The following is a 25087-nucleotide window of genomic DNA, read 5'->3' on the forward strand; positions in this document are numbered from 1 at the left end:
TTTTCAATATATGAATATCATTATTAATTATTACGAAAGTGATTTGACGATAAACCAAATGTTTAGGAAAATAAAATTTTTCACTTATTTCATTGCGTGATACAATGAATAACCTTGATATTTCTGGTTGTACAGATAAAAATTCATTCATAATAAAAATCCATTCAATGATATAACGTAGTTACCATTTGTCTTGCATCAAATTAATGCTGCAAAACTAATTCCACAAAATAATGCTTGTTTGTAAAGGATGATTTATTTAACGATTTAAAAAACGATGAGTAAATTAAGATACAGTTAATATATTATATTCGCATAATTCCGTAAATGAATTTGACTAACACTCGTAACGGTCTCTATGTATTTATAAGATTCGTAATAGTCTTGTGAACTAGAAGACACGTACTAATCTTGTCGAACTATATGAGACTCATACTGACCTCTATGTATTATATGACTCATAATGATTTTGCTAGACTCATACTTAAAGACACATACTTACTGATCTCTGTGTATAATAATCTTGTTAAATTATATTAGATTCATATTAATCTCTATGTATTATTATATATTACCGGCAATGGTTAATCTTTAATTCGATTTTTTTATTCGACGTTCAAAATGCAACTCAGACCGGATGAACTATTCTGGAGAATATTTAAAAAATTAAGGAAAGAAGAATCAGGAGTTCTATGAAAAAAAAGAATACAATTGATTTCTAATTAGTATCCGGAATATCTCCGGATATGTTTAAATAATTTCATTTGCTATCTCTTATACAATTCTTTTCGCGTGAGAAACAGTTATTTCAACGAGTAGGATCAGAATAAACATACGGATCTTGGAAGTCTCTTATATTTATTTCTAACCTTAAGAAAATACATAAGACGAAAAAAAAAAAAATACTTAAATTTCCGACAATACTTTGCCATTTGTTTTTTATTCCATGTTTGTACCATAGTATGCGCACGAAGAATTTCTCAGGATCAAATATTTTATATCATAAATTACCCTTGAAAGAAAGTCCAATGAGTATTGCTAAGGGTATGCATTTATGTCAGTATATAATAATTATTGAAACAGAACTACGATCGTACATTCGTTTCACATCGATTTACATTTTAATAATGTAGATATATTTATAAAATTAATTTGTATATATATATATATATATATATATGAGTTTGATCATTTTCAAATTAATATATATATATATATATATATATATATATATATATAAGAGATGTATATATATAGAGAGAAATGTACAATAAAAAAAATCACTGGTCGAACCAGTTATAAATTTCCGTTAGCTGTTAAAATTACACGTTAATATTTAGTCCAAACATCGAGTAAGTCACCGAACGTGTTAGAAAGAAGGCAGTCGGTTGGTCCATCGATGATTCTCTTGTGTGTTTCTTGCTTGGGATCGAGAATCGTGGTAACAGTCGGTGGAAAACGAGGTACGCGATTTGTGGGAAAATCGATTGGTTTCGTTCGAAAATTTGAAAAAGATAACTGACATCGACGAGAGGAGTGAAAGGGATGAAAAGAGTAAAACAGACGAAATTGAAATTCTACTTCGAAAATCTACGCTACGTTTTATTGCCGTTTGACATTAGAAACAATCAAATTATCAGCTATCGATCGAACGTTTCAAATATCCTAGTGAACCCTGTTTTTTTTTTTATTTTAGCTTTGTATTTGATTAAAAAGAGATACAGAAAAATAGAGAGAGAGAGAGAGAGAGAGAGAGAGAAACGACCGAGAAAAAAAGTCGGGAAAAATTGGAAAAAGTAGAAAAGAAAAAAGTGTTTAACGAGAGTAACCTTTTGATATAATTTTCATTCGTTCGAATAAAATTAAATTATTCATCGATAATAAGAGTTACCAACATTGATCTGTGTTCTTTAGAAACCGTAGTCTACTGGTTGTTCCGACAAACGATCGATTAAAAAAACATCAAAAAAGATTTCACTTTGAAATAATTCATACCATGGATGCATTTCTCAGCTCTCTTTTTGTCAAATATTCAAGAAAAACAGTTGTTTGAATTCGATTAAAAGATAGCGTCGATACTTAAACCATACTTAATCATTTTTATACACGTTTTTAAACTTTCAAAAAAATTGTCAATAAGAAAAATAAAAAAATAATTTAAAAAACTAATCGTTATAGTTTCGAATCGAAATCATTGAATCGACGATGAATAATTAAAATCGAAACTACGTACTGTCTTTTCCGTGACAACTATTCGTAAAAGAAAGGGAAAGAGAGAAGTGCTTTCTTTGGCTTTCACTGGAAACTTTTTGTCCGAGAAAGGAACTTTTCTCTCTCTCTTTCTTTCTCTCTCTCTCTCTCTCTTTCTTTCTTTCTTCCTTTCTCTTGTATATGTCGTCTCGATCGAAGGAAAGCTTTTGCAGAAGAAATTTCGTGAAAGGAAAGAAAAGAAGGATGGTTTCGGTGTTTGATGAAGCGAAAAGGGTAAAGAGAAAGATAGATCTATAGAGATAGAACAGAGAGAGATAGAGAAAGAGAGAGAGAGAGAGAGAGAGAGAGAGAGAGAGAGAGAGAAGATAAACCACACCGAATGTTTCGAGGGCGGTGAACGAGATCGATTTGCGGTGATCGACCGGACACCGAAAATCGTGGCGCTTAGTTACGCCGAGGACTAAAGCGGAATTAAGGTAGGACGTTGTATTTCTCTCTCTTTTCTTCTCTTTCCCTCTCTCCCTTTCTCTCTCTCTCTCTCTCTCTCTCTCTCTATTTCACTCTCTTTCTCTCTATTTCTCTCTTGTTCCCTGCAGAATTAACGTTAACCACGAAGCTACTAATTGGGGACTGGTTTGGCACGAAGGGTGCCAAGAGAAAGGGTTGAAAGGCAGAGTAAAAGTATCTCCTAACGAAGAAGGGTTCGTCCTTTAACCTTAGAAGATCAACCGTCACAGATAGAAGATCAACTACATATAGAAATTACTTGATATATCGACAAAAAAAAAATAGAAAAAAGAAAAATAATACCAAGTTAATCTTTTATATGAAATAAAAGAGATTATTGAAAGGGTGACCTTTCGATTGCTTTGGTACAACGTGAAAAATGGAACATTCGAAAACGAGATTCTTTTTATTATTATTAATACTATGCGCCATTGTTGTTGCGTATAGTGATCCGGAGATTGTAAAAAGAACAACGAGGATACTTGCTTTTCGAAAGGGCAGCACTTTTTTTGTAAGTATATTCGAAGGTTTATTGTTATTTCTTTCTTTTATTTTTTGTTTTTTTTGTTTTTCTTTTTTTTTTTTTTTTTTTTATTTTTACAATATACATATGTTCTGATTCGAGATTAGAAAGAAAGAGAGAAAAGAAAAAAGAAAGAAAAAGAAAAACAATGAAATATGAAAGACATTGTAAATTATTAAGTACGTTATTACTCGATGCATTGTTGTTGATAACCATAATATTTAATATAAAACTTGATTTTCTCTACGAGGACATTCCGGTATCGAGATAATTAAAAGTTTTACGTTTCTACTAAATGTAAGCAAGCTTACATATTGGATGAATATCGCGTTAAAAGTAAAAATGACGAAAAGAATGTAGAAAAAAGAAAAAAGTGAAGTAAAATGAGAAGTCAGATCCAGAGAAACGGAAATACATATAATTATCAGTAAAAAGGAACGATAATAATGGATCGATGAAAATCTTTATCTATACTTAACTTTTGAAGTATTTTGGTGGAAGCAACGTATAATTATTTAAAAAGTAGAAAAAAATCATTTTTGTGATATTTCTTATTGCATTCGAACAGATACCGCTATCGACAAGATATCACTGAGAAAAGTAATTTATTTATCCCATATACGAGAAAACTTTGATTTATAATTTATAATTCGATATAGAGTCCGCTAATATCTGATATTTTTTAATATTATAAAAAGAAAACTTGTCTTTCACCAATGAAGGATACATTTTGCACCACGTGATAGAACGAGTTATATAGAGTTCTCCAAACAGATTTTCGACATTTTTCTTTTTTTCTTTTCTTCTTTTTCTTTTTTTTTTTTTTTTTTTTATATATATATAATATTTCTAATTCCACAAGCAAAGATTCGATCGAATTAACCTCTTTAATTGCATCTCTCGTTCTCTATCCTTTTTTAGTCCATCACCTATCTTTCTATCGTTCATTGAGCGAGCTATTAAATCCAAAACGTTAGAGAGCATTATTAAATCCTCTTAAGTCCCGTTTAAACCGGATATATCCGATCTGACAATTTTTACCTTTACTTGCGAAAATCGGATTTACTCTCATTCACCTCTTCGCCATCTCTCTCACTCTTCTTCTCCTTTCCTTCTATTCTGTTTTAACCATTAGTCCTGTCTGTCGTTCTGTGTAATCCACGAAACGAACATAATTGTAAAGGAATTTCAATTTTCTTTAGTCTTCGTGAATTTTTTCAAGTCAATAATCAAAATTTTTCATTCGTTGTCCGTCATAGTAATATAAATACGTTTCTGAGATATCCTATGGAGTTTTATATGCATATATACGTATATTAATAATCGTCAATATATGCTGATTAATTATTTTACAATTTAACGCAAAATTATATTCAATGTTAAGCGACAAAATTATTTGAAAGATCGATTTCATGCTTCGTAAATTTCATCATTAATTTTCTTTACATCAAATCCTTTTATTTGAAATCGTTGAATTTGCTTTCTGTTCAGATCATTATTTTTTTAATTTACTTTAAACACTCAAGCATATTTACGTCTAATCGAATAAGAAAAAGAAAATGGTTGGTCGATTAAACGTGATCTTTGAGAAATAGAACGTAATCATTGTTCTTATATAGAAGATAGAAATAATTGTACACATATTGTATAACACAAAAAGTAAGGCTATATATACTTGCGAGCAGTCTAAATCCGTGGAAACCTTTACTAATGAAGCCGCCTGGAGTCCCTTTGATGCGCTCATCGTCATCACAGCGAGCTTTATAAACTCTCTCGGCAGAAAATATCGAGCGGTCCTCTCTTCTGGAATTAACCCGTGGACGATGCCGCGGGGACATAGATTTTTCATTAGATTTCCCTGTCAGTTCTTCCACGTTGCTACGATGAGATAGAGAGAGAGAGAGAGAGAGAGAGAGAGAAGGGGAGAGGGAAAGAAGGAGAGAGAGAGAGAAAGAGATAGAGAGACAGACAGACAGACAGGAGTTACCGTGGAAACTATTCGTTAGAGGCATCGCACATACATATATATATATATATATACTTTCATAATTAACGGACATCGAAAGAACACGCCAACAAATCTCTGCACATGTATGTGACCCAATAAAGATGCCAGTTCTTTTTTCTCAACACCGAGAAAGATAAAACAACAAAAAAAAAGAACAAATTTTCATTCCGCCAGACGATACATTTCAGTTCGAAGTCCAGTTAACATTCGAGAACAGCACCAGGTGTTTCGAAGCATCCCTTCTAACTGTATATCTATGTGATGATATGGTGAAATAGGGTTGGTATGGGGTGTATCAGGAGGTGGATCCATCCTTTAACGATGGAAGAATTATGGCGGCGGTAAGCACCGATACGGTGGCACACTTACGAGCGAGTGCACGGTAACGTCAATGAAACCACGCTGTTTAGTAGCTGCACTCTCTTATGGCGACGCTTCGTAAGAGCATTCTGTGAAAGACGATCATATATAACTTTATTTTTCGTTGGAGATAGTTGATCGTTTGTAAAATCCAAACTGAAAAAAAGAAGTTCTCTATAATTCGTAGAACAAACAAATTGAATTCTCGTATATTGAAAATATCAATCAATTGTTTAATCGATTGTGTAACATGATTAAACGTTGTATTATCATTTTTTATCGAATAAAGCCTTGAGAAAGGACATTCGAAGTCAATCCTGCAGATGTTTCTTAACATTTTGTCGTTTTTATCAAAAATGTGTTTTAGTCAAAAACATTATTTAGCCTTTAATTTAATTCATGTTATCAAACGCATAATAATAATAGATATAAGGGAAAATATATTTTGCAACGATTACGAATATATTTCGAGTAAAACTTTGAAGGACGTTGATGATCGAAAAAGATCTCACATATTCGCATATATACGCGAATATTGAACATATGCTTTTTATAGGACAATAACTTTTTTAAGATTCGATCAAACGACTTGATTTTTTTTAAAAAAAGTTACAAGAATTAGTTCACTAAATGACTGCATAAAAGAAATTTTGAAAAAATTGCAATTGGTTGTGGAATCCCGAAAGAAGAAGTAAATGTCATTTTTTATAACTTTTTTATCTTGGCCTGTAATGAAAATTTAAATAACACATTTTTAAAAACTTCTATCATTTATACGTGGAAATAAGCGACAAGCGTAGAAAAATGTCAAAATCTGCAGATTTTACGTAAAAACTTGTGAAAAATGCGATTTTCATCATTTTTAGATCACCAGAACGTTAATCGATTTCAATGGAATTTTGAGCATGTATTATATAACAGAAATAAAATTTCTCATTTGAAATTTTCATTACAGATTCAGATAAAAAGTTGTAAAAAGATGATCTTTTTACTTTTTTTTCGTAATTCCACGATCAATCGCAATATTTGTAAAATTCTTTTTCTTTTTTTTCTTTTTACACGTTATCTAATAAACTAATTCTTTTAATTTCTCAAAAAAAAAAAAAAAAAGAAAAGAAGAATCACGTTGTTCGATCGAATCTTAAAAAAAGTTATTCTATTGTAAAGAGAGTCTATTCAATTGCGCATGATTACTGTGTATATATAGGTATGTGTGTGTACGAGTATACTGGGCCAATTGAAAGGTCGAAGGGAGAAGGACGTTCTCACGATACTATACTGAAAGGCATTCTCGATTTATCACTCAGGCTCTCTCAAGGGAGAACGAGAGATGCATTTTACTCTCGCGTCTTTAAGAATGCAACGAGAATTATGAAAGTTCGCGATAATGCTCAAGCCTTCGTAGTTCGTGCCTTCACGAAGAAGATCGAGAGAGAGAGAGGGGGGGGGAGTTAGGGCTCTTGGGTCGATCTATATAAACCGATCGAAATTTGTCATTGTCGTCCTGGTTTCTATCGATCGTTTCTAAGAACACCGAGAAACGTCGTTGCAAAATGCAAATACTTTATCTCGATTTATCATTCACGATTCCTCGAGAATTCTACGAATGATGTTATTTTTTTTTCGAAAAGAGAGACAGAGAGAGAGAGAGAAAGAGAGAGAGAGATGTTTGAATCGACAACGTAATTATTTACTGTTTTATCTTCATTTTAAATATCCTTTGCATGTATCGTACGATCGATCAGACAAAAATCAACTAATTGTTCTAAATGAAAGTAACGATTAAGAGGAACAATCAAAATATCTATATATTATTTCCATTATATTTGTAATTATTTTTAAAAGTACGCGATTGATTATATCGTTTTAAAGGAATCGCCGTGGTTTGAAAAAATTATGAAAACGTTTATCGCTTGTTATTATTATACCAAGAACGTCGTTACTTTTTACGATCAGTTAATATTGATAATTAACGAAATAAATAATTATGTTTTCGTATTAATAAAGTCGATGTTATTTATCTCGACGTTAAAGGTCGAAAGATTTCTTCTTATCAATTATTCGTTTTTTACAATTTGTTTCTTTTTCTTTTTCTTTTCTTTCTTTAATTTTTTGTTCTTCCTTTTTTAATAATCTTCATCTTTATTTTTCTTACGAATTATATCATAGATTAGAATTCATTGAATCTGGATGTTCACCTCGAATCCCATGTATTGTTATATCGTAACAAAGAGTTTCGTTTCCTGTTCCCTCTACCGATATCTCCTTCTTTAGATGTTCACCCTCATCGAAATCGTTCCAATCTCCCTTTCGCGATAAATCAACTGACTCTCATCCACGTGAATATACACGCACACATAGAAACATTTTCCCAAGACGCATGCCTATAAGTCATAGAAAATCTCTAAGATTTATAACCCTTATTCTTTCGAACATTTTAAAGTCGTAGACCGATCAAACCCATGGAAATTCTATGGTAAATACAACTATGGTATACTCTTTCTAATTATTAATTATTAATAAGACTCATCGACAGTGGCAATTTTGGAGGTGTTCTATCTTAGATGAATTAACTTGACAATGATTACGAGTAATTACATGTATATAACATAATAATTAAAATAAATTGAGAATTATTATGTATAACGGTATATTACTTTACAGTAATATATAGTAACATATAGTAACATATATAGTAATATTAATTTTTTGAACTATAATTTATTTTCCTAGCTTATTCTCAACCAACTGTAATCTGAGTTCTTCTGCTTTTGATATCTCATGTATATATATACATACATATATACATTCAAATTAACTTTTTGTTGGAACTATTCTTTACTTATTTTTTTTTTTTTTTATTAATCAAATAGTATATCGTGTCAAAGATTGATGAAAAGGATTAAATATAATATATTATAGTTATATATTACATTTGATATTAATAATAATAATATTATATGTATAGATAATTAAATTAAATTAATACATATATTAAATACATTATATTTTACGATAGTCAATATCAAAAGTATAGATCTAGAGTAAACTTTTTGTCATTTTTGATGTATTTCCTTAAGAAAGTGTAAGTCTCGTAGCTTGTTTGCATCCGGCAAAAGGTCTGGTTCCGATTTCGTAGTATGAGAATACTGGTAGTGGTGAAGCCGAGAAGACTTGATGGTGATGGTGATGTTAGTGGTAGTGGTGGATGTTGGATACTCTCGGTTGACAAACGGCTTGCCAGATCCAGGCGACGAGCCTCTGGCTCCCCTATCGTGCCGGCGTTGCCTTTTGCCACGTTTACACGGGCGCAATACCTCGACGATATAGAGTTTAATAGCAACTAGAGCCAGTACCACCTGGCCCTGCCACTCTGTTTCTGCCAACTTTCTGTCGGATAGTGAGTAAGAGAGAGAAAGGATGTGTATGTGTATATGTATGTATATGGATGTGTATGTGTGTGTGTATGTGCGTGTGTGTGTGAACACTGGTCGAGAGTCTGGACGACATATATACGTTCGTCCTTTCACCTTCCCTCCTTATTTTTCTTTTTCTTTCTCTTTCTCTCTCTTTCTCTTTTTTTCTCTCTCTCTCTCTCTCTCTCTCTCTCTCTCTCTCTTTCCAACCTTACAAAATCCCTGCGGAATTGTAGACTGTGGTAAAATGGAATACGCGTCGCTTCAAAGTTGGAAGTCTGTGAGAAGCCTCGTTCTAAAGGCTAGGCCGTTTCTTAACGTCAAACGGAGAACCCCAAGATGTCTTTTCTTATATGCCGACCATTTGGTTATCCTTAAAGGATTCCGTTCAAGGTAGTTCTCGTTTAAAACGAGAGAAAGGAAAACTATACCGGATACTTGTATGAGTTATATGTATATCAATTTCAAATGTAACACGCGGATTTTCCTTTTTCTTCTTTCTATCACCTTCGAAGCCCTTCTTTTTCTCTTGACTACCTACCTACCGTACTATCCATCGCTTTTGCATAAACTTGGAAAATTTGTAGAATTTCGTTCGTTCGACGTTCTCGAAAGCGCCTTATCGTATTCCCTGTGGTATTTCACCGATCCGAAAGTGGATTTACGTAGAACTTGTTTCAGTTACAACGATAACATAAGACCGCAAGGAAACGGAATAACCATGTCAAGTGTATTGCGATACGAATAAAACGTCGTTTTTTTCAACTGTCGAGCTGTACCATCGAAACAATGCGTTTTGTTTTCTTTTTCTTTTTTTTTTTTCGTTTTGCTACCCTTAGATCATTCCTCGAACATTTATCCTTGATTAATAAATAGCAATTTAAATAAATAAATATATTGGATATATTAAGCGATGATAAACTAATACGAATTATAATGATAATTCGTCGAAAGATTTTCTTTGTTAGTCAGTATGACGAATTTTTTTTTCTTTTTTTTTTTTTTTTTCTTTTTTCCTTGAGAACTCGATCAATAAACATTTCATAAATATTTACTTGGGCCACTATATATTTCAAATAGATCGTGGATGTTAAATTTGTGTAAAGAAGATATTAATCAAATATTCACTTTATACCGGGCATAGCATTCCGTTTTCCAAGATGCTGCAATATGAATAAGTTTTCTTTTCCGTATATATGCTATGAGAAGTGGGATGGTAGGAAAAAGAGAAAGAATGAGAAAAGTGGTAGTGGTGGAGGGGAGAGGAGTAGAGGAGCTTATCCGAACCATAGTAAAAATATTCCATATTTCAGTCTCTCAGCAAGCATCGAAGCAGAGCTGGAAGAAAACCGATAGAGAAATGGAACGCGTGTGTCGGATAAACGTGAGATTCTTTTGAGAACGCAATGCTTGTAATACGGAAACTATAAATATGGCTACCGCCATGTGTTAAACGTTCTCTATTTCTATCTCTATCTCTCTTTCATTTCGAAAACCGTATCCCAGTTATAATGGCGAAAAGTTTTGCTCGATGAATTGTGACATCCACAATTTGATACTTTTTTCTTTCTTTATTTTTTATCTCACTCTTTTTCCTCCCCTCTCTTGCCTCCTTTGTCTTTCACATTTCCTGTCGAGATTTTCTAAGTAAAACGATAATGTTGAACGCAGTTACTATGTTGTATACAAGCATGTTCCCATGTACGTTCATATGACACTTAACCATACCACTCTATTTAAACATTTTTTAGTCGTAATGGTATTACCTTTCTCTTTCTTTTTTCTTTTTTTCTTTCCTTCACCTTTTTCCTCCTTTTCCTTTTCTCGCGCCACGTCACACATTACTACGTATGTATATAAGCGATAACGTTTATTACGCACATCTATTATACTTTTTCACGAGGAAATAAAAAAGTAACGTTTGACATTATATTATAGGTATATTTCTTATCTTCGCTTCTTACGTTATATATTTATTACGTTAATAATTAATATCGCGTTTATCTATCACAGTCTTCGAAAATTTTCTTTGCTTTTTTTTTTTTTGTCAATGCAGATACCTAAATTAACAAAAAAAAAAAAAAAAAAAAAAAAAAATACAAAGAAAATTTTTCGGAAATAATCTTCGATGAATTTCACTTAACTGTTCTCTTTCGTTTCAGTTTTATCGAATTTATGGAAAACTTGCGACAGATCTTTTTTTTCTCCCATGCTATTAAAGCTTTCGGTGGTAGCTAGTAGCTCTCAGAATTGCAGATTTCTCGTTGTTCTTATATTCATTATACTATCATATATATCTATCCTCTTTCAACGTTGTTTATCATAGTAGGCAAACAAGTATGGTTGACTCTCAAAGAAGAAGGCTCATATTGAATCTCTTTCTTTTTTTTTTCTTTCTTTTTTAATTTTTCTCTCTTCATCCACGATCTTTCATAATATCGTTATTTTCCTTTCTCTATCCTTTACTTTTTCACTTTATCATTTTCTTTATCATTTTCTCGTTCTCGTTCTAATAAATTACACTGCACGATAAATGAATTTTTTTCTCTTTTTTTTTTTTTTTTTCTTTTTATTAAACATATTTTTTCTTTAAACGAATCTTTCTTCAAGAATGAATAGATTATATAAGCTGCCTGGACTAATCATACTTATTACCGTTTAACTTCAGTACAGAATGAATTATAAGATAACATCATTCCCGAAGAGAACAACAATTTTCGCCCAGGCTGCTGGCTTCAAGGTCGCGTGGGAGTTACCCACAAGCAACTTCTTGGACAATCGTGTCGGCAGATCCCTTTCTGACGTCCACGAGTCCGCGAAGCTCGTTTACGAGAGGTAATAAATACTTAAATAGCGAGTTAATAATGGAAAGGACGACTCACCGATTCTAGGATCACGTGGCCTCGAATCGAGAACATCGGAAGAGGAGATTTCAGGTCGAAAATGTAAGATAAAGGGAGACAAAGAGATAAAGAGAGAGAGAGAGAGAGAGAGAGAGAAGGTCGAGAGAAGGATGAAAGCCAAAGAGGCCGGATTTCTGGTCGCTCTCTCCCAAGATTTCCGTAGTAGGAGGCTTAAAGGTTGCCCAGTACAATCTCGTCCTCGAGAAACCTACCCTCCTAGTCTTCTACTTGATCCTTCGAATGTCGAAGTACGATAAAATTCTTCTCCTTGACTCCCTTCTATCTTCCCTTCTAGTCCTTCCTTTCTCCCTTTTTCCCTTTCAACCGATTAAATTATCTTAAATAGAATGTAAAATTGCAATATTACTCGTAATATCGTTATTTTGATCAATACATCGTATTTAGCCTATTTACTTTTCGAGAGATAACATTTTTTTATTACGAATGATAATGATGGATCATTTTGCAATATGAAACTCTACGTTTTAATATGATTTGCAATGGATTTGTTAGTTTTTGAAAAAAAAAAAAGAAAATGAAGATTGAATAAGTAAAAGCTTATGTATGTCGAAATACATCGAGGTACAATTTCCAATATTATTACTTAATCGTCAATAATCCAATATTTGTATCAATATTTCCAATACTCCATACAAATTAATGACAAGTAGAGAAATAATATATAAAATATTGGGAGTGGATTTATTAATATTGGCGTATCTTTTGAAAACAAAATTTTATTTTCGAAAGATTATTTTTAAGAACGAGAATTAATTATGATAAAATTCAAACATTGACGTTTTTTCCCTATTTTCATTTTCTTCTTTTTACGCAAACACGGAAATTTTTTCAGTCATGGTTTCAATGGACACTCCTGTCTTTTGAAGAACATCTGTCACATTCTCGAGTACGTAAAATGGAAGGATGGCGTTATGGCGAAGATATTGAAATTATTCGTTGGGTAAGCGCTTTGCATATTAATATCAATTACATGTCTCCGATATTAATCATGTTCCGTTTTCAGGCCATACATTAATAACGACACGTCGACCGATGCATCGCCAGATTTCTGTCGCGTTCACCTCGAAAATTGTCCATTAGAGTTTCAAGGGGTCAATGCTTTTTCAGAGAGAACTTCCGAACCTTCATCACGTAATTGAAGATGAAGAGAATATTACATCTAATTTTACTCAACGTTCTTATTAAAAAAATAGATTTCGATCTATGATTATTTTTTGTTCAATATAAAAATCTAGGCATAAGTAGATGAAGTTATTATCATATACTATTATATTATATATATATATATATATATATATATATATATATATATATATATACATTATATAATATATAATACATATTTATATGTGTATATATTTTTTCTTTTACGATATATTTGTAAAATGTGCTGAATAAATGTATGAAATTTAATATCAATATTTAAAGAATTTTAATACAGGTGCGTTGTTCTTATACGATCGTTGAAATAAAAATCACAGAATTTTATTGTAACAAATGTTAAAACTTAATGATAATTTAATCACTTTAATTACGACAAAATAACGACTAATATTTCATTGTAACTCGTTCCCTATACATGTTATAAATAGCCAGTGTTCTAAGAGAGAGAGAGAGAGAGAGAGAGAGAGAGAGAGAGAGAGAGAGGGAGAGAAAGATCGTGAAGTACGAAATTTCTTTCGTTGTATAGCGAATTAAAAAAATGGAGGATGCTCGTAGAAAATTCTCTTTTCAACTGGAAAAATTCGTCTTCACGACGATTAGTGCCGTGCGGTGGGCGTAAAAAATTTCGGTGTCACAGGCATTGTTCTTTTCTATGCGAGTGCCAGTATGTTCGCGTGTTTTTCGCGTCAGCTGACGACGAATATAATTGCAAGATACTCCTCTGATGCTCTGGTTTAACGAAAAACATTAATTTAGAGTGTTTCATAGTTTTCTTGAAAAGTGAAAGAGAAAGAGAGAGAAAGAGAGAGAGAGAGAGAGAGAGAGAGACAGACAGAAAGAGAGAGAGAGAGAGAGAGAAGTAAACGAATGTATAAACTTTTTTTTTCGTGCATACCCATGTTTCTTTTGCGTAGATGTAAAAAAAGTAAATTTCTTTTCGCATAGTAGATGAGTGGACAGAAAGTTACGTGTTTAGTATTCTACAGTTAACAGTTAGTTAATATTTTTTAGTCTGTACGCAATTTTGTACTTGTCTCGTACATTATATAATACTCATAACAATACTATATTATCAGAATAATCTCATCATTATCGAACTTATTGTAAGGGGATATGATTTATTAGTCGTGTGAAATTAACGATAAATGAATATAAGTTTCATCTCGTTAAACTTAATATTTTTACTTTTAAAATTCATACAGTAAGAAGGAGATATTTTTGAGAATTTTTATCATACGTAGTATACACCAACCATAAACTTTACAAATTTTCTTTCTATTTCTTTCTATTTCTCTCTCTCTCTCTCTCTCTCTCTCACTCTCTCTCTCTCTCTCTCTCACTCTCTCACTCTCTCTCTTTTTCTTTTAAACGATCCACGATAATTTCCGTACCGGTGTCACGCTCGATTGAATTTCATGAGTGTTTTCTCGTTTAAAGCTTTCACATGCATTCAGCTGGTTTAAAAATTCCTCGATCCCCATGCATCCGTTCTCGAATACACTATTTTTCTCTTCGTTTCCCGTTTTATTCTGACTCGCTTGCCTTTCCATCTCTTCCCCTTTATCCTTGTCTCTTTCCATCTCGTCACGTCGTTCTACGACAGAGTAGTGGTTATAATTGCATCTGGCGGTCCCGTTGGTGGCACGTTAACGAAAAGCATTAATTTAGAATGCTCTGTGGTTTTCTTCCCAGACAAGCAAATACTCATACAACTCCCATATGCAATTAACGGCAGGCTCGTTTTTCCGCGATGAGCTACGACGAAACGAGGAAATAAGAACCGGCGAATGAAAAGGAGGCAAAATGGTTGACAGCTTTTCTTCTCTTAGCTTCTCTCTCTTTCTCTCTATTTTTATATATGATTATATGTACTTATCTCTCTCTCTCTCTCTCTCTCTCTCTCTCTCTCTCTCTCTCTCTCTCTCTCTCTCTCTCTCTCTCTCTCTCTCTCTCTTTTTAAATTCTCCTCTTTCCCAATTGACAAAGCTTCCAACTCGAAATGATATGAGAGAAGATGGAAATCTAGAGGAAAATCACGATCGTTGCTTGGAATTCAATCATTCGTACTTACACATGCCACCCATCTTCGCGTTGTTATCGCCGTTGAATCGTGTCTTATAGCAGACAAATAATGATTGTACGTAGCACGTAGAAATGAATTTTATTATGTCTACCGTTTCAATTCGGATCTCCTTTTAAATGCAGACATCGAGAAGATTTCATTTTCGAGTATTTGATTTTCACGTTTTGAATTTAATAGAAAATTCGTTCTCTACTTATGAATTATAAAAAAGCTATTTAAAATAGAAGAATGCTCGATAATAATAATACTACTCGTTCGTAAATTATCGGATCACATTGATTTTATTTTTACGTTTCGATTCCCAAGAGTAGTTACGTTCTCAACTATTTATCTGCTATCTGGTTGCGGCACCGGGCAAATACCCCGTTCGCTAATTAAGAGTGGCCAGAAGAGCTTGAGAGAGAGAGAGAGAGAGAGAGAGAGAGAGAGAGAGAAAGAGAGAAAGAGAGAGAGAGAGAGAGAAGCAAACTTTAAAGGACGTCTGATTATTGACTTTCCTTTCAGTTTCTTAATTGCTTTTACAACTTACGGAAGGATCAACGCGAAGTTTTGCCGCATTTTTGTGACACCAGGAATGCTTTTCACGATTTCGATTTTACAATTGACGTTTTCAGAAACGAATTCGAAATTGCTTTTGATCGAATAAAAATCCTTTCTCTTCTTAATCGTTTTTTTTCGAAGTAAGAAAAGAAGAAAAAATAATGTAATAAATAAAATAAAATTAAAAACCATGACGAAGGATATTTCTTTAGAAAAAAAGTTCTTCTTTTAACTTATTGTCGATTTTCGAAACGAAACACATTTGAAGAATACATTTGACTCGTATACTTTTGTTCTTTTTTTTATGACTCACAGTAGTAGCCTGATAAATATTTTAAAGAGACAGTTACGACGAACATAAATGGATCTTATATATATATATATATATATATATATATATATATATATATATGTATATATATATATATATATCTTCACTCCTTTCTTTCTTTCTCTCTCTCTCTCTCTCTTTCTATGTCTGTCTCTCTTGCTCTATCTCTTTTTGTCTACTTTTCTCATAGAAAATGCAAAAGGAATGTTTACATCAAGCAGACGTGTTTATTCTTCCTCTTTTACCAACGCAACTACCTTGAAGGCTTCCTAGATTCAGTTTTAGGAAAGTAAAGCAACGCTTTTCAAATTCGTTCCTGGTCGTATTTAATCTCTCGTTTTCATGAATAATAGGAAAGGCAGGTTAAAGAAAGAGAAAGAGAAAGAGAGAGAGAGAGAGAGAGGGAGTGAGAGAAAGAGAGAGAGAAAGAAAGAGAAAACATTGAAGCTGCTCCTCTTTTGTACTAGTTCTCCTTTATATCTTAATGCATTACCGCGATCTATTAATCTAAGAATCTTCATAAAGGTAGTCTCTTCATTTGCATTAAATAACCTATCTACTTAGATACGAAAACATGAAATTGATAACAAAGAGATCTTGATTAAATTACGTCATATCAATTAAGATGCCTCATCATTCTATTATAACCTTTAAACAAATGTTTCAGATTGTTAATTGGCGTTAATTTACATCGTCATTACCATGGGTATTCATTTTCTTTCGATGAAATATTTTAAACCGAGCAAAAATTATTATATTATATAAATAGTAAGAGGAAATGTTTACAAGTATTACTCGTCTGATGTGAGTTATGTATTTCGTGAGATATGTTTAAACACGAGAACACAAATAAATAAGTGCGTTTAACTTTGTTTAACGTAGAAATAGCTCGTATAAGATACAGGTAACAGGCGGGGCCATTAACCCATCGAAAAAATGGAGGATGGTCGAGAAAAGGTATTACCGTTACCGTACACTCGGAAATAACCAAAGAAAACATTATTCTCCATCTCTTTCCCTCTCTCTCTCTTTCTCTCTTTTTCTCTTTCTCTCTTTCTCTCTCTCTCTCTCTCTCTCTCTCTCTCTCTCTATCTATCTATCTCTCTATCTCTGTCTTTTTCACTCTGGTTGTTTAGTAAATCTTCCGAGAGGAACTAACCAACAGCTTCGTCTTGTGAATCTCGTGAGATATTTAACGAATTGACGCAGTTCGATACCACACCGAGATGACGTCTCCTTCTCGAAAATTACTCGAGCAAAAGAGGGAGGAGATCATTATCGAACGACGATCTTAACCAGTCGTGAACTTCGTCGTATCTCGATTTTACTTCTAACTTTTCGTACGATCGATAAATTTTTATAAAATTTACATCACTTCGAACCTTGGCTCGGTTATTCTTCGATATAGTTTCTTGAATTTTACGATTAATCCAAGTTTTTGTGATAATCTCTTAGATCCGCGATAGGAATAAAGAAGTAAAGTGTTACTTGAAAATTCTTTGAACGGTGAAACGATTTATTGTTCTTCTTCTTTTCCTCTTTTTTTTTTTTTTTTTTTTTTTTTTATAAGTTAATTAAATCGAATGATTTTTCTTTGAAATACAAATGTAAAGTCATAATAATTTATTTTATTACAATCAGTTGATTTTTGTTTTGTTTTTTTGCTTATTTCTTTCTTCTTATTTCATTCGTATTTACTTTTTCTTTTTACTAACTCTTTCATAGAGTAAATTTTACGAACTAGTCGTTGAACGTCATGAGCGTGGTTCCTGTTGAAGTGAAAGAGAGTTGACGGAATCGGTTGCTTCCGTATCTTACGTAGAAACTGGAAGTGACGTACAAAGGATTCAGGAAAATAGGAAAATAACGTTTGGTTGTAGTCTCTTCTCGAAGAGATGCGAAGTTTCCGTCGTTCCTTGAGTCATCTCTTCGTGATCTCATGGTGTTTGGATTTCTTCATCTTATACGCCAACAGTCTCCATGAGGATGTACGAGGAAATTCCACGGAAGTCGAGGTCTCTCCGAGAATGCTATCGCGACAAAAGAGGTACCTGATCTTTCCCGAAGGTAGCAACTTGCAGGTAAATAACGTCAGAAATATATACGTAGTGCATCCTTCTCCTAATTATTGCGGATGTTTCGCGTACCTTCGAGCTTTCACTAATGGTATACAAAGAAATCAAATGAGAACGTTCTTTTTCCTTTTCTTACTTGTCTTTTATTTCTTCTTTTACATTTTTATTTCAGTGACGGATTTGAAAATAAACATGAACCAATGTAAATAAATATATAAAAATTGGGAAAAGTTTTCTATAAACGATTTAAAATACTTTACAAATGAGAATTTGAATATTTGTCATGAATTTGCAATAGTTACGTTATAATTATTTTCAATTATAAAGATACACGTTAAAGATGGAATGAATGTAGGAGAATGAATAAAATGAACGGGTGGAGGGGGGAGGGGAGGAGGGGAGGAGGAACCCGAATAAATTAAAAAAACTTAAAAGAGATTGAAAAAGGATAAATGAGTACGACTATTCGTTAACATAGATATATCGATATATCTTTCGAGATACGAATCTAGCGCGAAGAGTATAGCGTTTGGAGAAATGGATCGACAGAAAACCGATGGGAAACGTATATCGCGTAGTAGAATAAATACGTATGTAAGAGACTAACACATAGGCACGTATACCTAGATAGATATACATACATAGATATATTTATATATAAATCCCTTTTAGTTAGTATACTGCCTGACTATCGGAGCGTATGGCAGAAACGATGATTTGGTGATGGGTCTGACAGCAGCGTTGGCTTGGGAACTTCCGAGTAAAGTCGACTCCAAGATATCGGATTTACTTCACCGTAGAAGCCGAAGTGTCATGTTCCCGAAGGTTGAAGCTTTCTTGCAGTCGTGAGTACCTCGCGATTTCTAACTAGAAGATTGTTACTTGGGAGTAGAGTTAAAGTAATTTGTCGTTGTCCAAACTCTTGCGAGGGAAAATTAAATTCGCTTCCTTCTTCGTTGTCGTCGTACGAAGAGTAAGAAGCGTCACGGTGAAAGAAAGAGAAGAAGAAGAAAAAGAAGAAGAAGATGATGATGAAGAATAAGAATAAGAAGAAGTAAAAGATGAAGAAGCACGAAGGAGAAAGACAAAGCTATCAAATACAATTACGTTACATAGATTATATTATTATATATTTATATATTCTATAAGACATATACGAAAGCGAGTGTGTTTATTAGAGGGAGATAATCTTCGTTGCGTTTGCATCGATGCGTTTCAATTTGCCATCACTTTAGTAAAAAGATAGTGAAAAATCGTAAGAAATAAAAGCCGCTTGTCGTCTTTCTTTTTTATTTTCGCGGTCGCGATCGCGACTAGAGAAAAGATAGAGAGAGAGAGAGAGAGAGAAAGAGAGAGAGAGAAAGAGAGAGAGAGAGAGAGAGAGAGAGAGAGAGAGAAGGAAAGAAATAGGGCCGACGGAAGCTATCCTCGAGGCAACGAAAATAACGGGAGACTTATGGCGTTGTATTCCGTAGGAAATGGGCCGCCCTTATCCCACGTAAATCCGCGGAGAACTAAAGCAATCTTCCACTGTCGAAGCAACGAGCTTCCTCTCTCTCTCCGTCTCTTTCTTTCTCTTTCTACCTTTTTTGCATACATATTTCATCTATCTATCTATCTCAATCTCTTTCTCTTTCTCTCATATGTACGCTACATATACAAGACGCATCAAATCGATCGAACTTTTTCTTCGTGAATGAAAAATGAGATAACGATTTTTCCACGCATTTGAAACGTGTTTGATGTTTGAATCTCAACGTTCGAGGCTCAAATAAGAAAATAATCATTTCTTTGGTAAATACATTACATGGGAATAATGAAGCAAAAGGGACCGATCTCGGGATTTTACGTCGAGAACACGTTTTAATGATTAGAAAGAAAGAGGAAATAATAGCCGTTAGTGAATTCTTAGTAATGAGATTTTTGATTTTAACAATGTTTACGAACCGATCAATCGAAACAATGAGTAATTTTTATTACTAATGAGAAAGTTTCGATCGATCTTCTCTCTTTCTTTCCCTTTCTTTATCTATCTATCTATTTACTTGTCTCTATTTTTTCAATTTATTTTATATTTCTCACTTTATATTTCATATATTTATTATATATTTACCGACTATATAATATAATGCAAGAATGAATTTTTTCCGATAAATGAATTTTTAATCTTAATTAACCTGTTAACTGTGCTTGATAAATATTGCTTGTTATTAAGAGAAGATCTTTTTTTATGATGAGTTTTGTTTTATGATGAGTATATTCGTCATGTGAAAATAAAAATTATCTTTTTCAATTTGTATTAAAATATTATCGAAAACTAAAAATTATTAATTTGCAAATTTAAAACATTTAAGAATATTTTAATACAACAACGAAATAAAAGAAAACAAAGAAATAACAAAATTCAATATTACATCTTACGTCAATTTGACTAATAAAATTATTGATTTTTCAAAGAAAAATCATTTCTGTATAATTCGATTTTACAGAAGCTATATATAATCTATGTTTGTCACGGGGTATCTTCGTTATCTCTTAATAATTGGTATAGAACATAGATAAACAGATTTTAAAATAGATCTAAACATTTAACGGGTTAAATATTCTCAAATAAAATCGAACTATAACTTTTTGTACGGAATACAATCAACATTTCGTATTATCTATTCGTTTGCATTTTACGTTTCAATAATCGACTTTCTATTATATACATTATATAACTATTTTGAGTTTATGAAGTATCTCTAAAACATTAATAAATATTTTCTCTTGCACTCACTCACACACTCACTCACTCACTCACTTTCTCTCTCTCTCTCTCTCTCTCTCTCTCTCTCTCTCTATCTATCTCTCTCTCGTTATATTGTAAAAACTTTTGCGATTATACGATTAATTATTTTGCAAAGAAGTGAGTGAGAGAGGAAATAATAGTTCATTTAATTCAGAGCATGACGTGCTCATCAAAGTTTGGCATAGAAGGGAAGTAGATTTTAAATTAAACTTTATCGGCAGCACTGGTATCGACGGAAGATCCTGCGTAATGAAGGCCCTGTGTGAAGCTGGTCAGAGGCATCCATCTCAAATCGGCAAAGGAACCTTTGTTCAAGAGCTCCTGCACGCCATTTTTACGTAAGTCGACTTTTTTTTCGCTTTTTTCTTTCATAAGCAGATATTTCGAATTATTTCAAAAAAGTACAATATGTAAAAAATTATTAATGACGAAAGATATAGAAAGATTAAACAGAATATAAGACCCAGCCGCGATTTATGCCAGACAGCTTCTACTTGCTTTTTCACGGTTATCACTAAACGTGTTCAGAAAGATATTATTGCAGGTAAATTTGTAGATAATAAAACATTCTATAAGCAAGAGAGAAATTTCTTATGTACAGATAAAAATTCTTATTTATTTTTGATTAGCCAAAAAAAATTTCTGAATATTTGAAAGATATCAACCTTGAAATGTGTTTGACACTGAAAGTGTTAAACGGCGTCCCATCTGCTATTTTTCTCTCAGTCTCTTTTTCTCTCTCTCTCTCTCTCTCTCTCTCACTCTCTCTCATATTCTCCAATTCTAAGAAAACGCTGTGACAACGGCGCCGTCGCAGGAAGTTAACGTTTTTCTCGAGTTTCCTCTTTTATATTCGCTCGACGTTAACTTCGCTGTATTTCACTTTGCTGCTAGACGTTCGTTTAAAGTGTTTTATGTAAAGTTACGCCGGTCGTTCGTTCGCCTGCCCGTATTCTCCTCGATATCGGACGATTTAAATAAGCAAACGAGCTTCCTCGTTGTGTTCCCTCCTCCATCTTTTCGTTGCACACGCATAGAAATTGTAAAAGTACTGCAAAGAACGCGAAACTCTGATAGGGGGATGGAATACTTCGGTAAACGAGTAAACGAGATCCGGAGGAGCAAGATAACGAAAGAAAGAGGGGAAGGTTGAACAGGGAGCAACGAAATGGAATGAACGGGGGAGGATGTAAGAACGGCAGAAAATTATATTGGTATCGTTTTGCGTTACTGGAAAATATCACAACGAATTTTCTACCAATTAGAAAGATCGGTTGGTATATATTCGTGAAGTTTCGAAAATCCAATTATTTATTGGTCTTATCTATATTGCATTGATTGAGAAATAAGTATTGATCTATTCAAATTAGAATTCAAATTAAAAAGAAAATAAAAGAAAAATTCTTTAAAGATTTCACACAAATATATACAAGGTATTTTGCGTAACGATCGCTACGATTATTCAAAGTGCATAAACTTCTGAAGTATTACGACCTGTAACATAAAAATTGTTTAAACTCATTTGTAAAAAATCAATTGTAAAAAACTCATCAATGCTCGATCGTTAAAAATAATATAATTTTTTTAATAAAAAATTTGGTGTCATCTTTATTATTTTAAATACCACCGTATACGTAACTCAAATTCTCCGAACTAATTCCTATTGGATTTTTGAAAATTAATAGTGTTTATTTAGAATCAATCTCTTAAATAAATAAATAACAATAAAATATCAATTCGAATCAAATGATGAAATAGACGTTTGTTTAGATTACCAAGAGACGGCGGGAGATTCGAATGTTCGGAGGATCGACCTTATGAGAGAGCGTATCAGAACGGTGGAAACTGCGAGAAACTTTATCCAACGTGCCGATACTCCATTTACAGTGTGGATCTTTGAGATCGAAGGAGGCGAGGCGAAAGCTTCGTTCGCGCGAGAAGAACGTAAGAAACGTGTGCGATGCTCGTAGGAAAAGCTCATACGAAAACCTCGCGCTCGACCGCTCCTCGAATCCGATGGAAAACTTTCTACCAACTAGAGATGTTACTGAAGTTTTTCTGGCTGCAGTCCAATCGACTCGTTGATGGGAAAAGGATAATGCTTTGCCTTCCGTCAAAATCATTCTGACTTTCATTGTCGACGAGATCTTATGTTGGACCCAAAAGAAAATATATGTACATGTTTTCCTTCTTAACTCAATTTTATTATATTTTATTTGACATTCACACATTTAGATAATTACTTATATTTAATTGAATTAAATCGAACGAACGAATACATTTCATGTCTGTATTTATTTTTTTTTTAAGAATGAGATGAGGATATGCAAAGAGAGAAAAAAAAAATATTATTGAAAGTGTTCGTGGTGAATTTAGTTAAATTTTTAAATCACTTGTTTCTTCTTCTTCTTTTTTTGTTTTTTTTTTTTTTTTTTTTTTCTTTGGTAAATACAATATCGCAAAAGTTTACCTTTGTAAATTCTCTTCATCGATTCCTCTTTTTCAGATATTTTCTAATAAAATCGGTATCCCTCCCCTTATCCCTCTTCTTTTTAATATAAGCACGGTTTTTGATCGTATATGTTTTCCAAGCTCCTCGCAAAAAGGCATTGGCATCGTATTTGCCGGAAAACGTTCCCAAAGTTCGCCAGGACGTCGACGTCAAAGGCGAAATGCTCCGTGCATTTTGATTTTTTACAATTTCGACCAGGAAATGGCCTCCTACTCGAGAGCTTAGCGAGCTTTATCTTTGATGAAACTTTTGGTTAAAGTTTAACCGAAGTTTATTCGGTTCGCGTTGATCAAAGGAGGATCGATCCGATGAATCTTTTGATCATCGAAAGTGTAATTACCGTTAAAATCTTAAAACGCGAAGAATTTGATACTTCGCTTTGAAATTAATTAATTTGAATAATTTATAAATTGGTACAATATAATAGCGATATATCTACATGTATTAGGTGAGTTTAACAAATTTTTCTATCCGAATTATAATATTTTTATTATTTTCGATAATATCATTAAATATTCTATAAAAAAGTTGCACGGCATATGAATGAGTATTATGATTCGTTGAATAACTAATAATGAATATGTTATTTGAATTAAAACTATAAGTTCAAGAATTTTTACATTTCTCTCGTTCAAATCTAATCTTTTATCTCAAGATAATCTTAGAAAAAATAAAAAAATAAAAAAAATAAAAGAAAAAATGGATTGTTGTATCACGATAACAAACATATATCATTTGGAGATGAAGCAAAATAAAAAAAAAAAAACAAAAATTAGAATGACCTTGAAATAACTTTTACATTTCGACGTAGAAAATTAAACGGCTAAGTCAATTATCTCTCTTCCTCATATCATATCAACTTTTGTATAAGTATAATATTTTATTATATTACTGAAAAACAATGGAAATAATTCATATGGAAATAAAGTTATTAGTTCTCGACCTGTGAATGTTATTTTATATTATTATATTTTACAGAGGCACAGATTAGAACGTATTCTTTTCGTAAATGAAAAATCGAGGTCAAAAGTCAGAGCAAGAGCTTCGTTATATGGGAAAACATTAAGGTAAATATTTTCTTATTTAAATTTCATTACTCTCGACACGACGGTATTGCGTTCCTTCCAGTGGCTCATTTTTGCAGGAAAGAAGGAGATAGAGAGAAAGAGATCAACTGAACACAAGACAAACGAAAGAAGAAAACAAATTTAGATTGATTTTCAGACGATCGCGTTTGAAAAGTCCGAGCCGACCGATTACGATGTAAATAATTCTCGAAACTAATCAACGATTTCTCCAGCACAGGATCGAACGAACGAACGAATGAACGAAAAGTTTTAACAGCGCGATGCGCTACCTTCTCCCACTCTCATGAATATTCCAAACCGGTCATTATATTACGTCGACGGGCCGTATAATTCATTTCGGTGCGGCTTCGAATAATTTTCGCGACGTTTTGCATTAATAAAATGGCCACTCGACTATCGTCAATTTATAGCTCATTTCGGTGGAGTGGCCCGAGCGTGTACGACTTGATTCTACTTTTTTTTCTCACCTCACCCTCTTCTTTGGCGTCAGGTCATGCGTGTGCGCGTAAAAGGGTGCGATATATGTGAATTGTCGCACTTCTGTGTTAACGTGA

General features: G+C 32.9%; 2 protein-coding genes across 7 annotated transcripts; both read left to right on the top strand.

Annotated features, from left to right (window-relative positions):
- Positions 1–1763: 1763 nt before the first annotated feature.
- Positions 1764–13203, top strand: LOC124953590. 5 transcript variants are annotated; one of them, XM_047505165.1, is made up of 5 exons: positions 1764–2687; positions 2808–3229; positions 11694–11860; positions 12782–12889; positions 12953–13203. In XM_047505165.1, the coding sequence occupies exons 2-5, from the start codon at positions 3098–3100 to the stop codon at positions 13086–13088; spliced, it is 543 nt and encodes a 180-aa protein (XP_047361121.1). In that variant the 5' UTR covers positions 1764–2687; positions 2808–3097; the 3' UTR covers positions 13089–13203. The 5 variants fall into 5 exon arrangements, with proteins under 5 accessions (XP_047361121.1, XP_047361122.1, XP_047361123.1 ...); XM_047505166.1 differs by having other exon boundaries at positions 1764–2484; XM_047505167.1 differs by lacking the exons at positions 1764–2687; positions 2808–3229 and adding an exon at positions 8739–9009.
- A 4027-nt stretch (positions 13204–17230) lies between these two features.
- LOC124953596 lies at positions 17231–23203 on the top strand. Of its 2 annotated transcripts, XM_047505176.1 has the most exons (5): positions 17231–17407; positions 17948–18148; positions 18815–18987; positions 21155–21271; positions 22704–23203. In XM_047505176.1, the coding sequence occupies exons 2-5, from the start codon at positions 17963–17965 to the stop codon at positions 22831–22833; spliced, it is 606 nt and encodes a 201-aa protein (XP_047361132.1). In that variant the 5' UTR covers positions 17231–17407; positions 17948–17962; the 3' UTR covers positions 22834–23203. The 2 variants fall into 2 exon arrangements, with proteins under 2 accessions (XP_047361132.1, XP_047361131.1); XM_047505175.1 differs by lacking the exon at positions 17231–17407 and having other exon boundaries at positions 17774–18148.
- Positions 23204–25087: the final 1884 nt, after the last annotated feature.

This window comes from Vespa velutina, chromosome 13 (assembly GCF_912470025.1).
Source record: "Vespa velutina chromosome 13, iVesVel2.1, whole genome shotgun sequence".
Classification (NCBI taxonomy): Eukaryota; Metazoa; Arthropoda; class Insecta; order Hymenoptera; family Vespidae; genus Vespa; species Vespa velutina.

Excerpts from the sequence above, each read along its gene's own strand:
- LOC124953590 (XM_047505165.1), top strand. The coding sequence starts at position 3,098 with ATGGAACATTCGAAAACGAGATTCTTTTTATTATTATTAATACTATGC. Across the intron at positions 11,861-12,781 it reads GCGAAGCTCGTTTACGAGAG|TCATGGTTTCAATGGACACT; the intron begins GTAATAAATACT and ends AAATTTTTTCAG. Across the intron at positions 12,890-12,952 it reads ATATTGAAATTATTCGTTGG|GCCATACATTAATAACGACA; the intron begins GTAAGCGCTTTG and ends TTCCGTTTTCAG.
- LOC124953596 (XM_047505176.1), top strand. The coding sequence starts at position 17,963 with ATGCGAAGTTTCCGTCGTTCCTTGAGTCATCTCTTCGTGATCTCATGG. Across the intron at positions 18,149-18,814 it reads CCGAAGGTAGCAACTTGCAG|TTAGTATACTGCCTGACTAT; the intron begins GTAAATAACGTC and ends AATCCCTTTTAG. Across the intron at positions 21,272-22,703 it reads CTCCTGCACGCCATTTTTAC|ATTACCAAGAGACGGCGGGA; the intron begins GTAAGTCGACTT and ends ACGTTTGTTTAG.